Source organism: Acinonyx jubatus, chromosome A3 (genome assembly GCF_027475565.1).
Source record: "Acinonyx jubatus isolate Ajub_Pintada_27869175 chromosome A3, VMU_Ajub_asm_v1.0, whole genome shotgun sequence".
Classification (NCBI taxonomy): Eukaryota; Metazoa; Chordata; class Mammalia; order Carnivora; family Felidae; genus Acinonyx; species Acinonyx jubatus.
The window spans coordinates 31,370,319-31,386,192 of NC_069388.1; the positions used below are offsets into that span (position 1 = coordinate 31,370,319).

Genomic DNA, 15,874 nt, shown 5'->3' on the forward strand with positions numbered 1-15,874 from the left:
TTATGTAAAAGTAATGGCATAACTGGTAGATTACTTGCTGGTAAACTTGATCCTTTCAAGGCTTGTTTGTAAGATTGTTAGGGAGATTTTAGGGCAGCCTTTACGTATCGCTAGTCTGGCTTCCTACCGAGGTGTGTCCCTTTCTGGCTCTCTTATTGAATACCCCAGTTGTTCAACAAGGACTCTCCACTCTGGCTGTCAAAACATGTGTGTCCCCCAGCCCTGTGTGAGTTCTAAAAGGTGTCCAGGTCATAACTGCCCTGGCTTTGCCTGGCTTTATAGACTTCTGCTCTAAATACACACAGCTTAGGGGCACCTGGGTGGCTTAGTCGGTTAAGTGTCCGACTTTGGCTCAGGTCATGATCTCACAGTCCGTGAGTTTGAGCCCCGCGTCGGGCTCTGTGCTGACAGCCCAGAGCCTGGAGCCTGCTTCGGATTCTGTGTCTCCCTCTCTCTCTGCCCCTCCCTCACTCATGCTCTGTCTCTCTGTCAAAAATAAACATTAAAAAAAATTTTTTTTAATGTACAGCTTAGTGTCCAGAGAAAGACTCAAAAGAATAATCTCTATGCTTATTTCTGGAGTTTTATCTCTGTGCGGCTCCCTCCTCTACAGGACTTGGCTTCATAAATTTCAGGCACCTCAAATTCCAATCTCTGTGCCCTGCTTGGATTCCCCCTCCTTGCACTGTGGTCCCTAAAGTGACTCCACGCAGAAAGTTGGGGCAGTCGTAGGCACATTTTACTTGCTTCCCTTCTCTCTCCTGAACTCCCTGTGTTCAATAACTGGAAAACGTTGTTTTGTCCAGCTTTCTAGTTGTTTTACAGCAGAAGGGCAGGTCTGGTACCAGTTACTGTATCATTGCTGGAGACTGTTTACTTGGATTTTTTTCCTTCTAATATTTTTCTACAGTAAGTAAAGGCAGGGGTCCTGTCACCATTTTATAGGTTCGATGACACAGAGTTGCCAAGAGTGCGTAAGAGGCTTGAAATCACACGCAGAGTTGGTAGGATGGCAGGATCCTGGATCACATGACTGAACCTTTCCTCACTAACCTAGATCCCACCTGCAGACCTACACATGCCAGTGGGTGTTACAGGCAGAGTCCAAAGCAGTGGAGAAAAGAGAAGAAAGGGTAAAACAGGACAGTGGTGGAAGCGCGGGGAGAGGAAAGCTCTTTAGCTGTCTATCGGGGTAGAAATTGGGGCTTCTACAGTTACCCCAAGAGTTGCCTCAGATATCACTCACTGTCACTCATGACAATATAGAAATAATAGCCACCATTGGCTCCATCCTTACCATTTTGCTGAGAGCTTTCAATGTATTATCTCATTTATCTTGCTCTACCCAAAGAAGACACTATTATCCCTATTTTACAGATTAGGAAACTGAGGCTCAGAAAGGCTCTTCTCTGCCCAGAGACACAGCTGAGACTGCAGCAGTGCTGAGACTTGAACCCAGATCTGCCGACTCCAGAGCCTGTGCTCTTCATCACAGGTTGTCTTTCCCTGACTTGTTGTTGATTTGCCTGATGTTTTTCCTCCTTCCACCTCATTCCGCCCCTTTAAGAGTACACTTATTTTCCTCTGACTTTAAACTAATACACGTTAATTGTAGGAGATACTGAATATACAGAACATTAGAAGGAAGAAAAAAAAGCCATCTATACTCTCACCCTTATACGTATAATTATTTCCAGTCCCAAACTTGGCTTATTAACTGAAATAGTCACCTTTGCTTTCATCAGTGAGTACCCAGTGAATGTGATTGATTTCAGATACCACAGGAACTACATAGAATATTTAAAACGTCACGTAACTTGTTAAGAAAGTCAGAGCTTTGTGTTTATGTGTAAAGAACTACTAGATCCCAGTGGATACACAATGAGGACTTGATCGTCTCTTTAAGTGCTTCAGGTGTGTATATGTTATGTTAAGTTCGTGGTCCTTACAGCTCCTTGCACTGTGCTATACCCATAGCCACTCAACAGATACCCTTTGATTGATTGATAGGCCTTCAGAGATGGCAAGTAAATGCCAATATTCAGTGAGCACCTACTGTGTGCCAGGCACTGTGCTAATTCCTGCAAATGAAGTGTGAGCTAGATACAGTCTCTTCTATCTTGGAACTTACCCTCTAGCAATAGAAAACCCAAGAAATCAGCCTCTGAAACGTTCCCTTTAGAAGACATTCTCCTACAGTGGTATTTTTACTAGGCAAACTTGGAGTTGTTTGTCATGGGTAGGCTTAAAAAAGAATAGTTGTGAAAGATCAGGCTAAGTTCATAAAATAAAGAAGGGAAAATGTTACTTGAGGCTGACATTCAGTGATAGCTTAGCCAGCTGCCATACTGTCTCACAGGGAAAGGTTTTATTTATGTCTCTTTTGGTCTTGTCTTCTTTTCGTCTCCATGTTTGATGTATAAGCTTTAGCCAGAGCCTTTGATTTACAGTGTTCTAGAGAAAGAGACCAGGGATGACAAAGCCTGCCAGGCCATACCTAAAAGCCCCTGTGTTGTCCTAGATCGGAGCAGTCTGAGAGCTGCACGGAGGATTTCAGCAGGTGCTCAGGGAGAGCCTGCTGGGAAGGCAGCTCCCCTAAAGCCTCGTAAAATAAAGACCTTCCTAATCCTTCTTTGAAATACACAATTTGCTTGGGTATTGGATGTTATGGCAGCAATTTGTAGGCCTTTGAAAATTCTTTTACTATCTGAGTTCAATCAACAGAGAAAACTGAAAAATCCATTAATTATGAATATATTAAATAAGGGGCTTTAAAATTTATTGAAAATCTGTAGCCAACATTTTTTAACCTCTAAAATACAGTTTACTAAAACTATAGTTACTGTTATAACATGCTGGATATTGAGGGGTAGGGAGCTTAGGTATCTATCGGGAGTAATAACAAATTACCCCATGACTCAGTGGCTTAAAACAATAAACATTTATTATCTCATAGCTTCTGGGGGCAGAAGTCTGGGTGGCTTAGCCGGAGGGTTCTGGTTCAGGGTCTCATGAGGTTGCAATCAAGCCGAAGCCTTGACTAGAGCTAGAGAATCTGCTTCCAAGAAGATTCACTCATGGGACTCTTGGCTGGAGTTTTTGGCTGTCCACATGGGCCTCTTCACAGGACACAGGCCTCAAGACATGACAGTTGACTTCTGCCTGAGTGAGGAGAGAGAGACTTGGAGGGGGAGGGGCTCAAAACAGAAGCCACAGTGCCTTTCAAAACCTAATCTGAGAAGTGACAGACCATCACATCTGCCTATTCTATAGGTCACACAGACCAATCCCACTACAGCATGGGAGGAGACTACACAAGAGTGTGCATATCAGGAGAGGGCCATCCTTGGGAGCCATCTTGGAGGCTGGCTACCACATGGGCTATGTTAAGATGGAAAGTAAATTCCAATATTCAGTGAGCACCTACTGTGTGCCACAGTTCAGCAAAGTTCCATTTAAAAGTCTATCATGTTGGTTGTATCTTCTTGAGAGATATAAAAGTGAAAACCCAGAGCCATGGGGTTTTGTGTGTGTGTGTGTGTATGTCCCTAAGTCTCAGCCAATTGTACAATTCCTTGTCATATTATAGGGCCAAAGAGCTGACACCTGAGAGGCAGGAATTGATCACCAAAAGTCTTTCGAGTTTGCGTGAATAAATCTCAACCTGAATAAGACCAGTGATCCAGTACAAAGGAGAAGCCCCATCTGTTTTGTTCACTGATGGGGGCACTGACCAGGCTTAAGTTGTAGGAAATCTGAGGAGGGAACCTTTCTTCAGTGCAACATCCTGGAAACACCTTCTCCAGGCCATGGTCTGTGCTCCTTTCAGTGCTCATTTTCCAAAAGGGAAAGAAGGGGACCCAGTACCATCTTGTTCGTGGAGCCCTTCCTTTATTCTCCCCCATAGGAGACCTGAGGTCTGGTCTTGAGCAAGCCACATGCTTGCTCTGTATTAAATTCTGTAACGGTACCAAAGTGGTGGGACTAGAAAGAAAGGTAATGAGTACAGTACGTGGCTAAGTCATGTTGCAACTGGCATTTTACCAGCTATTGTTCCAATGAAGAATCACCTGGGCATTCAAATGTGAAAGCTACTGGTTCCCAAACGGCCTTTTATTTCAACTCAGAGCCTTAAATGAGCCAGTCTTATGGCATGCGAGGGGAGGTACCTGATAATAGCAGTTTCTACAATAGCAAGTAGTCAGGGGGAATTCCCAGAACCTTTTGGACATCCTGAGCAATGTGCAAGCTATCTGCCTGTTTGCACTCAATGCTTTTTCCAAAGGGTTATGGTTGTAATGAGGATAATAGGTTTTCATTGTAAATACAGAAAAACTTCAAGAAGAAAGCTTAGGAAGAAGAAACTCTAGAAGGAAAAGGGTGGAAAGAAGTTGGGATGGTGTTCAAATATATCTAATGATATACTGTCTTAAAACTTCACGTTAGTTTACTCTGGTTGGTTTGCTGTATTTGCTTTTGATTGTTTCCTGCTCATTTGGATATTTCATATGTTTTTGTTTTTTTATTTTTTTTAAGTTTATTTATTTATTTTGAGAGAGAGGGAAAGAGAGAATCCCAAGCAGGCTCTGCACCATCAGTACAGAGCCCAATGCAGGGCTCAAACTCACAGAACCGTGAGATCATGACCTGAGCCGAAACCAAGAGTCTGTCGTTTAACCCACTGGGCCACCCAGGTGCCCCTTCATATATTTTTAAAAAGCAATGCAGAGGAGAACACAGTCTCCTGTTTAAAACCTGGAGGTAATCATTAATCATTGTTCCCATTTTTGTGATTTACTTGTAGCTTTTTATTGTTAACCAAAGAAAGATCATACTCTCTGTATGGTTTTGCATGCTGCCTCTTTTTCCCTCTGTAGAATAGGGTCCTAGAAGTGGAATGCCTGCTTTGAAGGGCATGCACATGTCACATGCACGTCTTACAAACTGTGCCATTGTGAACATAAATGTCCCATGTGTTTTGTGTTGCACCATGCTCACACACACACACCAGAGCCGACAATTCTGAGAAGAGGCAGGTTTGTGCTATGTGTTAGGGAGCAACTGGGCTCAACTGTTCTAATCCCTTTAAATGACACCCAGCCAGATGTCACCTCCTCCCAGCCCCTTTCCCCACCCTTTCTCCTTCCACCTCCTCCTGTTTCTGACTGTAGGATCATTTCAGGTTTCTGCTGGGAAACTCACTTTTTGTGAGCCACCTTCTTTCAGCTGGGTGGAGTGTGGGTATGTGGCACCTTTGGGTTTCATGCTCTAGCTGGCCTTCCTCCAAGTTGTCCACTGGAGGTGCCCTCCTCGCCTTCCAGCCTGTAGTGGATTGATAGGTGTGCACTTGGGGATTCTGAGCCTGCCTGCTGATTCTTTCTTGAGAATAGACTCCTGGAAGATAAATTACAGGATTAAAGTATTTGAGTCCCTTGGCCCTCTGGGAAAATGACACCTGCTTATCCTCCACCCAGCAGGCTGGGAAGGGGCTCATCTCCCCCACATCCTGGTAATATTTACTCATTCCACCAGTATTGATGCCCACTGTGTGTCCTCACTGAGAATACCCTATGGGTTCAAAGTGTCATCTCATTGTTTTAATTTGCATTTATTTGCAAATCATTTATAATGAAATGTAATATTTTAAAAGCTGTGGCAATATACACATATTACATAAAATTTACCATATTTACCAGTGGCATTAAACTACATTTACGTATTGCGAAGGCATCACCACCATCCATCTCCAGAACTTCTCTATCTTCCCAAACTGAAACTCTGTCCCCATCAGATGCTAACTCCCCATACCTCTTTCCCCAGCCCCTGGCATCCACATTCTATTTTCTGCCTGTATGGATGAAATGCGATATTTTCATATGTATTTTGGCCATTCACATTTCTTCACCTGTCAATTCTTTTAAAATGTCCTCAGCCTATATTTCCTATCGGGACATTAGTATTTTTCTCATGGAGTGGGAAGAGCTTCCTAGGAAAGTTGAGAGTGACTGGATCAAGGATTTTTCGTTTTTTAAGCACTGTTAAGATTGGTGGGTTTTCTCTGCCTGGTCTTGATTCTGGAGAGATTTGCCGCCTTTTATCCCCTCCTGGTTTCTAAGCTGCGATCTCCCAACTGTTTCCTCTCCTTAGAAATGGGCTCAGTATTTTTTTTTTTTTTTACAGCTTTACTGAAGAACAATTGACAAAATTGTATGTATCTAAAGTGTACAACAGGATGATTTGTTGTAAAATAATTACCAAGATCAAAATAATTAACACATCCATCACCTTAAGTAGTTAACTCGTGTGTGTGTGTGTGTGTGTGTGTGTGTGTGTGTGTTGAGAACACTTAAGATCAAAAAATGCCCTAGGCTTATGGTGCTTATACAGCTATAAAGCCAAGACAGTAAACAACAAAACTAGTAAATTAACAGCATTAATTTAATGTTATGCATTATATTGTTTTGCTGAAACTAAGTCACAGTTTACAACATGAATGTGACCTGCAGTGACAATATGTAAATAAATAATTTTTGAAAAAAGAGAGAAAGAGAAAAGGAAAGAAAAAGTGGCTCAGCAGGCCTCAGGGTGAGCTTTGGTGCCCCCACTGGTCCAGCCTGAGGCTGCTTGTTGCCCAGGCCTAGAGGAAACCGGGTTGTTTCTACCTCTTTGTTTTTTTTAATTGATTTTGAGGTTTTTTAATTTATTTTGAGAGAGAGAGAAACAGACAGACAGATGGGAAGGGGCAGAGAGACAGAGAGAGAGAGAGAAAGAGAGAGGGAGAGAATCCCAAGCAGGCTCTGTGATTTTGGCATGGAGCCCGATGTGAGGCTTGAACCACAAACCTTGAGATCATGACCTGAGCCAAAACCAAGAGCTGGACACTTGACCAACTGAACCCCGCAGGCGCCCCTGTTTCTACCTCTTCTCAGGAGCACCCCATGAGCCCCAAACCTTGCTTCTTGCTTATTTTACCAGGAAATTCAAGCAACAGAAAAAGAACTTTCTCATGGCCCTGACACCTGCCCCTGTCCCCATAGGCCCCCATCTGTTAGAGTGGGTACGTTGTCTCTGCTCCTCTTTAAGGCTGGTCCCTCCTAAGGTATGCTGTCCCCATCTCCTCTCTCCCAGTCACGTATATCACACCTCCACTTATCTCCTCTCTCCTGCATTATTGATTTTCCCCTCTTGACTGGCTTATTCTTAGCAACATAAAACATGCTGCAATGTCCCTCATCTTAAAAAAAGAAGTCCTCCCTTGACCCCATATTGCTCTTGGGCTCCTGCCCCACTTCTCTGTTCCTTTTTCCAGCAAAGGTCTGTGAAAGATATGTCTAATTTGTCCATACTCACTCTCTCCCTTCTTTCCTTCCCAATTCCTCTCCAATCCCCCCCCAGCCAGGCTAGTGCCTCCCCTCCCCACTCCCCACTGACCACCACCTCCCCCCCACCCCCACCCCCACATACACTCCACCACTGCTGTTATGAACTTAAGTCATGTGGCCACACTTGGCAGCAAAGGAGGCTGGCAATGCAGCCTAGCTGTGTGCTCAGAGAAGGGGACACAGGATTGGGGGTGGGGGAACAGGTAGAGCAATGTGAAGGGGAAGAGGGAGCTATTTCAGAGCTACTACTTGCAGTTCAATGGGGCCGGATGTGAATGCACGCTCTCCTCCACGGGAACCTTAACTGAAGAATGTAAAGAACACGGCGGCTATGAATAGCGCAGGCCCAGCCCGCAGGGGCAGGGCTGCTCTTTGTCTAGCGGGAGGGCGGAGCAGACCAGCAAAGGTGCTTTCGCGGCTGGCTTCCGATCTTGACTTCAGATGAAGGCTGCTTTTTTTGTTTTCATGTAAAGAATTGGATTCTTTATTTGTGATATCCATCAACCTTGCTATTCTGTATTTCTATCAGGAAGGCAGTTTTCGCCACTATCATTTTTTGTTTTTTATAAACAGCTTGAATTCGATCACGCGAAAGGGCTACAATTATACATTTGTTAACCAAGCACAACACATAGCTATTTTGCTTTACAACTTGCACCTAATATATCAGTACAGCTGGTTCATCAGTTGTCATGAAGGTTGCATTTTTTTTTTTTTTTAGTAGCCCAACGCAGGGCTTGAACTCAGGACCTTGAGATCAAGACCTGAGCTGAGATCAAGAGTCAGAGGCTTAACCAACTGAGCCCCCCAGGTGCCCCACGAAGTTTGCATTTTTTAAGGGAAAAATGTATCTAGTATCCAGGAACAATTTTCTGATGAAATCTCCAGTTTTCTGCAATGTGGACTGGAGCTTGTGTCTTTCCAATTTTATTTGAAGACCCTAAAATTTAGATTGCCTTTTCCAAATCCTCATGTTCAGATTGCATTTTTCAAACCAAAAATTGTGGATCAATCCCTGTGGCCTGTATACATATCTCCATCTTCACGGTCATCAGAGGCCTTAGCTTCCTTTCCAAAACCACTGGACTAAGTGGGGGAGTAAGTCTCCCATTGTGGATCTTTTTATTATTACTATTATTACTATTATTATTTGAGAGAGAGAAAGAGCACATGTGAGCAGGGGAGAGGGGCACATGTAGAGAGAGAGAATCTTAATCAGGCTCTGTGCTCAGCACGTAGCCCAATACGAGCTTAACTTGAGGCTCGATCCCATGACCCTATGATTGTCACCTGAGCCAAAATCAAGAGTCACACAGATGCTCAGCTGAGTGAGTCACCTAGGCTCCTCTCCCTTATGGGGTCTTTAAGGATGATTCCAGCACAGCCACAGAAATTACAGAGAGGCCTATGAGATGAAAGGGTCTATTGTACTCTCAGGGCCTAGAGGAAGGAGAGCCACGTGGGAGGAGCAGCCAGGGAGAAGACTCAACCAGGCTGGGGGGGGGGGGCACACCCCGGGGGGGGGGCACACCCCAGGGCAAGTGCCTTTGTGGTGGTCATGGAGGGGTCGACCAGCAAAGGTGGGAGGGCATTTTACTGGTGTGTTTGAGTGTCACTTGGTCAGCGTCAGTGGGGAGCAAGAAGAGGACCTGTAGCAGGGACCAGCCTTATCACACTGGTGTACCTGGTTGCCTGGACAGGTGCTCACAGCATGCTTGTGGGGGGTGTTGAGGCATCAGAAAAATGGGAACTTACAAAAATTAACAGCACATTTAGCTAAGCCACGTCCCTTCCAAAGTGCTTCATCAAATCTCTCCTGCTGTACCCAAAAGGAGGGTGCACTCCTTTAAAACAAATGAAAGGATAAATACTCGCCATAGCGCCAGCTTTTCTTGGCTCCTGTTGTATGAATGGATGGAACGTCACTGATTAACAAGAGTCATCTGCCGGCCACCCCTCTTGCATGGAAAAGCTGAGCGTCCACACAATCACGGCAACCAGCCCTGGATGTGGAGTGACCAACTGTGGAAATGAACCATTCTCTGTAGTCCTGTCTCTACCATGCGTGGGACCCAGCAAGAGGATATTCAGGAAGAACGGAATAAGGCAGGGGCTGGTCAGTACAGTTGTAGCTGTTATGCAACACCCCCCCCCCCCCCCCCATGTGGCTGCAGGCCCCCAGCCGGCGTTTTAGGAGCTTGTTATCCGATTCCTCAATACAGCCGCGGCAGGGCTGGCACGCTTGGCAGCCCACGGTGCAAATGAAAAATATAGGAGTCTGACTCAGGGAGCGTTTCCCTTCCTGTCTTTCTTCTGAAGGAAAGGAAAGTGATTGCTGTGGAAGCTATTTCTGATATTCATAGGAACATGATGGCCTGGCTCGGCTGGCCAAAGGAAGACAGACAGCCTCAGTTAGGAAGGTGAGGTGCCATTTAAAACCATAACGGAGGCACGTGCTGTTGTCACCTGTCTCTGGTGCTCCTCATCTTCCAGAACACTGTGCTTTTCATGATCTTATCTGCTGCAAGAGACCTTGTACAAACATCACTGATGGATATTTTCCTTGTGGCAGAACCTTTCATCTCAAGAACTGGTTATTATGCACCTGTCCACGTGGGAAGCATGGTTTGCATTTTCTGGGCCACTAGGGGTTGTGATTTAGGCACCATCGGAGGGAGCCCTGGGCTTTTCTTTATCGTCGGTGGGTGTGAACTTGACAGCAGGTTATGTTTCTGTGCTGTTCACGGTTCTCTTTTGTTGGTCTGTGATCAAGCCATTTATTATTTTCAGATGGCAACAAAAAGTAATTAAACTCTGTTATCAAAGCTCCTACAGGAAAAATTATTTAGCTTTATCAATCCTCTGTAACCATAGCCCTCCTTTTCCCATCTTGAAGTAACTATTTGTATATGTTTTTTGATAATGTTTCTTAGGAATATAAGTGTAATTTTATAGCATGTGTGACTGTAATTTGTTTGGGTATGTTTTTTGGTTTTTGGTTTTTGTTTTTGTTTTTAGGATTTCTTCCATTCTGATACCTTTACATGATTCTGCATTGTCACTGAGGCAGAGTTTGTGTAGGGTAGCAAGATTTTCTTCAAACAGCTTTACTTCAGCAATCTACACATGTGTCTGTCCCAAGAATTTCATCACCAGTGTCTTGCCTTCTGCAAAGTCTTAAATTCTGAAGTCCCCTTCTTTGCCCCAGCCAGAGTGGTCAGTCTAGCACAGAGGCTGAGAACTGGACTCTGGTACTAGACCTCCCTGGGTTTGAATCTGAGCTCTGCCACGTAAGTAGCTGGAACCTTGAGAAACTCACTGGGCCTCTCTGTGCCTCAGTTTTCTCACCCATTCAAGGGGATGCTTCATAAGAAAGTTTCAAGAGTTCAGTGAGTTATGTTAAAGCCTGTGGAATGGCGCCTGGCACAGGGGATGCTTCATAAGAAAGTTTCAGGAGTTCAGTGAGTTATGTTAAAGCCTGTGGAATGGCGCCTGGCACGGGGTTGGTTTCTCATAAGTGCTGTAGTCTGTGGCTAGTCTGTCACGCCACCTCCCTCATCACCATGACCTTCCGCACTCCCTTCCCCATCTCTCCCACAGGCGACTCCCTGTCTGCCTTTACCTCTCCTGCTTCCACCAGCACCTCCTCCCTGAAATCTTCACTGCACGACTGTTTCAGTTCAGGTCCTAGGGGCGGCACAGATAACACTGTCCAACCAGGTAATTTGAGGAAAGCTTAATAAAGAGAGCACGGGCAAAGGTGTGAGCATGCATGAGGAGACCACAGGGGAAGCACAGTGCCCAGGCCTTGGCAACCCTGAGAGAGCATACTCACAGGAGCTGTGTGGAGAGGGCTGCCTGGCAGGGGCCAGCGAGCTTGGTAGAAGGATGCAGCCAGCCCATGGCAACTGCCCTGGAAGACAAGCAGGGAGGTAAGGAATCTGACCTCACCTTTTTCTCTCCTTGATTCTCCTGCCAAGCACCACCCCCTGGTTCTCAGCATCAAGACGGAGAGCAAAGACACTCATCCATGCCTGCAGTGCATGGAGTCGCCTCCCAGGGCAGAGCAGGGCAGAGCCAGCTGGAGAGTGGATTTAGACCAGAGGAGCGGGGGAAAATACCAGCCTACTGCCCTGAGGCCCTGGTCTGCGGCCCCCACTCAGCTAGAGTCATGGCCCCCGGCGGTCTGGCCTTCATACGTCGTCCCTCGTGGAGCTATGCCTGGTACCTACTGCTGTGGTCTCTAACCCTGCCACATGGCCAGTCTGCAGGCGGCTCAGCAAACACACCTGACCTCTGTGCCGCTTTTCAACTTGTCACAGGGTGCCCTTCCCTCCTTCTAGGCCTGGAGAAGTGCAGCAGGCTTACAGTATCCAGTCCAGGTACCCTTGCTCTCTGCAGTCTTCACTGCCTCCTGTTAGGTTGCCTGTTAGGCTGGCTCTGCATGTACCCGTGCTGCACTGCATGAGCTTTAGAGCCTTACCTGTGGGACTGCCTCCTCTATAGACTAGATCACCCTCTCTTTTTTTTTTTATTAAAAAAGAGTTTTTCAATGTTTATTTATTATTGAGAGGCAGAGAGAGACAGAGCATGAGCAGGGGAGGGGCCAAGAGACGGGGAGACACAGAATGTGAAGCAGGCTCCAGGCTCTGAGCTGTCAGCACAGAACCTGATGCGGGGCTCGAACTCATGGACTGTGAGATCATGCCCTGAGCCGAAGTGGGACGCTCAACCGACTGAGCCACCCAGGTGCCCCTAGATCACCCTCTCTTTGAGGAGAGACTGCGCCATACTCTTCTCTGCATTCCTTTGTGGTGCCTCCAAGTGGTTGAAATAAAAATGCTCAAAAAGTCAATTGCATTGAAACGACTAGTTGGAAAGATGCAATAAATACCACTTAACGTGGCTAAAGGTGGTGTTAGTTATGAATAATGGATTCAGATTTCTTTTTTAATTTTTTAAGTTTCTTTATTTTTGAGAGAGAGAGAGAGGGAGAGCACCCACGAGCTGGAGAGGGGCAGCTCTGTGCTGTCAGTGCAGAGACTGACACGGGGCTCGATCCCATGGAAGTGTGAGATTATGGCCTGAGTCAAAATCCAGAGTCAGACGCTTGACTGACTGAGCCACCAGTCACCCCTGGATTCAACATATTTAACACTGGCTAAGTGTGTCATATCTTGTGCATAACCAAGTCACTCTCTGACCCCCTGTCCCCGCATCCAGCTTTAGTTGCTGTCATATTCTTTGGGGGCACCCTATACGTCACTGTTTAGAATTTATCTTTGTAGTCATTTATTCCTTCTAGATCTTCTAGATCTTTAGCTCCATGAGGACAGGGACCATATCTGTGTTGTTCTTCACAGCATCTCCAAACCTTAGAACAGTATATGGTGCACATTAGATGCTTCACAAATGTTTGTTGAATGAATAAATGTGTTGGTCATAATACCCATGACATGTCATAACTTCAAGATTCCAGCAGAGTGGGGATTCTAGTTTCATACCCTTCAAGTCATTTCTTGTGTCTCGAAGGGGTCATTTCTTTACGATCCTCCCCCCTCATCATTACAGCAGCCACCCTTTCCACTTGTACAGGAGCAGTCTTGTACCAAGGACAAATTCCCTTTTCCTTCAAACTCCATAGGGAATATAATGTGTTTGGGGGAATTGTTTTTTCTGAAATTATCCTATTTCTCATTTCTCCCCTGGTTGTGTTTATTTGTAGTTTATTAATCTGATGGTGCCAAATAAAATATATTTGATTGTTATTTGGGCCATTTCAAACCTATTCAGTAGTCTTGAAAATGTGTCATAGAGCATTATCAAGTCTTGTAATTGAAAATTGGCATCATTTTATCTTATTGACTATTGTGACAGTCTAACCAGATTTTATTATGAATGAATGACTTCAGGGAGTTCTCTTTAAAGGTCACAAATGATGATGTTTAATATCCTCAAAAAAGATTACTTTTTGGAAACGGGAAGTAGCAACACAGCCTGGGAGCCTTAATTTATTTAAGCTCTATCATTGCTCAGTAATCTTTTCATCTGCCGTTTTTCTGACGTTTAATATTCTGAAAAAAAAATGTTCTGGAGAGGAAATTAAACTTGAGGTTTGAGATAACAGGACTCTTTACAAAGCTTATATACTGGAGATATTAGAAAAAGATCCTGATTAAAAAAAAAAAGCGGTTAGTTTTAGAGGGACTAAGTTGGATTGTCTAAAGTGAAAACCTGAAAAAATTGGACAGATGTACTTCATAAACTTGGAGAATATTAACTGTGGGGCCATGTTGTAACAGGTTTTACTGATGCTTCTGTTGTAAACTAGTTGCCTCTTTTCTGCCTGACAATGGACGTTTAAGTTTGGGGGTTTTGTGACAGAAGCAATTAAAAGCTCAACACTGTTATATTTTTCATTAATTTACCAGTGAGTGGTTGGGTTTATATAAATGATTGATTTATTTTGAAGATAGTTGCAGTTCTAAGTTGTGTTTTACTAGGCAGCTTGTCCTTCATAATATAATTTGCCTTTAACTACAATATAATTTCTTCCACCCTTCTGGTTATCAGCCTTTACTTTAGGAAAAAAATAAGCATAGGCAATATCTTGAAGATAATTTTTTAAAATGTATTTATTTATTTATTTTGAGAGAGAGAGAGAGCATGAGCAGGGGGAGGGGCAGAGAGAAAGGAGAGAGAATCCCAAGCAGGCTCTGCGCTAACAGCATAGAGCTTGATTTCATGGCCTTGAGATCATGACCTGAGCTGAAATCAAGAGTCAGATGCTCAACTGACTGAGCCACCCAAGCACCCCTGAAGATAATATTTTTAAGGTGATGAAAATAAAATGGTTTGGGAGCTCTCAATCTTACATGACAGAAGGTCAGATTTGGACCAGGTTTGATATAGAACATCCTAATTAGAGCCAGAAACAGGCAAAAGCAGTGATGGGCCCTTAATACTCAGATAAGCAATATCTCCAAAAGCCAAACATTGATATCCTGCAATCCAGCTTTTCTGCTCCCAGATACATACCTAACAGAAATGCATTCTTATGTTCATGGAAAGACGTGCCGTGAAACAGCCATAGTGGTGCCAGTTATAACAGCCATAATTAGTTCCTACCCAAATGCCCATCATCGGTAGAATGGAGAAATAAGTGGTTATGTATTCATGTGGTGGAATACCATACATCGTTGAAAATGAACAAACTGCTACCCTATGTAACAGTGAGATGAGTCTCACAAAAATATAGGGTTGAGTGGAAGAAGTCAGATGCCAAAGAGTACCCACTGTATAATTCCATCTGCTTGCAGCAGAAAACAGACAAAGCAATCTAGGTGTTAGAGGTCAAAAAGGCAGTAACCATTGGAAGGGTAGTTGCCGGAAGGGGGACACGAGAAGGGCTCCTGGCACTGCTCTGTTTCATAATCTGGGTGCTGGTTAAACTGGGTCTGTTCAGTTTGTGAAACGCAGTAGAGCCATTATTTAGGCACTTTTTTATATGATATAATTTAATAAAAAGTTACAAATGTATCAACTTGCAAATTGGACATTGCTGTAATTTTCCAAGCTGACTCATTAGAAAGGCACAAGTATACAGTGCCACTCTGACAAAGGTTCAAGGGCACACAAGTACTGTACTGCACTGTCTTTAGGCAGAACCATATTATCTACCAAATGAAACCAAGTGAATGCGACACTTCAACCTAGCCATGATTTTGTTTGCGGAGAACCATGGGAGCTTATCCAAACCCCCAGTTCCTTTAGGGGCCAGCTCTGATGTTCCAGTTCAGTGAAATCTTTATGGCACCTCTGACCTCTGTTCTCTTATAAGCTCTGATCACAGCCACCATCGGAACTGGGTTAGAAGTTAATAGTACTCTAGGCGTTTTGTTTCTTTTGATTCTTTCTCGACTGCAAGTTTATCAAGGCCACCAGCTCCACCTTTCATTTCTCCATCCAGGGTCAGGCATTTGTGGACCTTTGATAAATATCTGACAAATGACCATTGCTCTTGAAGACACAAGAAGATGAACAGAGGCTCTGCCTAAGGCAGAGCAAGCATTTGCTTTTTTTTTTTTTTTAATCTGATTTTTTGTCAAATTGGCCAACATACAGTGTGTACCGTGTGCTCTTGGTTTTGGGGGTAGATTAAGTGGCAATAACTGTGTTGCTTTGAATCATCTCAATTTGATTTCTCAAATCCCTTTGATATCTTTTTCTCTCTCTTTAACATTTTCTTGTTTACATGGTTGGAAATTATGAAAAAGCACACAGAAGTAAAAGAGAAACACCCATAATCCTTCCTACTCCGAAGAAAAACTCTTCTACTGTTCTGCTGTGTATTTTCTTTTGCTTTTGCTATAATGCCATTGCTTTCATGCTCCCTCCCCTCCCCGCTGCTTTCTTTCATTTCTGGAGAGGGATGGGAGTGAATCCAGGATAGAAACTGCTCCACTTTTTTTTTTTTTTTTTTTTTACTGCTT

At 44.2% G+C, this 15,874-nt stretch overlaps 1 protein-coding gene across 6 annotated transcripts in view; it reads left to right on the forward strand.

Annotated features, from left to right (window-relative positions):
- SHLD1 (shieldin complex subunit 1) overlaps positions 1-15,874 on the forward strand; it is an 82,685-nt gene that overhangs the window by 37,801 nt on the left and 29,010 nt on the right. Inside the window, exon 3 of one of the 6 annotated variants that reach the window (XM_027069607.2) lies at positions 1,378-5,246. The exons of the other annotated variants lie outside the window; for them this stretch is intronic. Within the exon in view, the coding sequence (XP_026925408.1) occupies positions 1,378-1,382 (5 nt within the window). The 3' untranslated portion in view covers positions 1,383-5,246. Of the gene's footprint in view, positions 1-1,377; positions 5,247-15,874 lie in introns of those variants that run through there. 6 annotated transcript variants of the gene reach the window in all.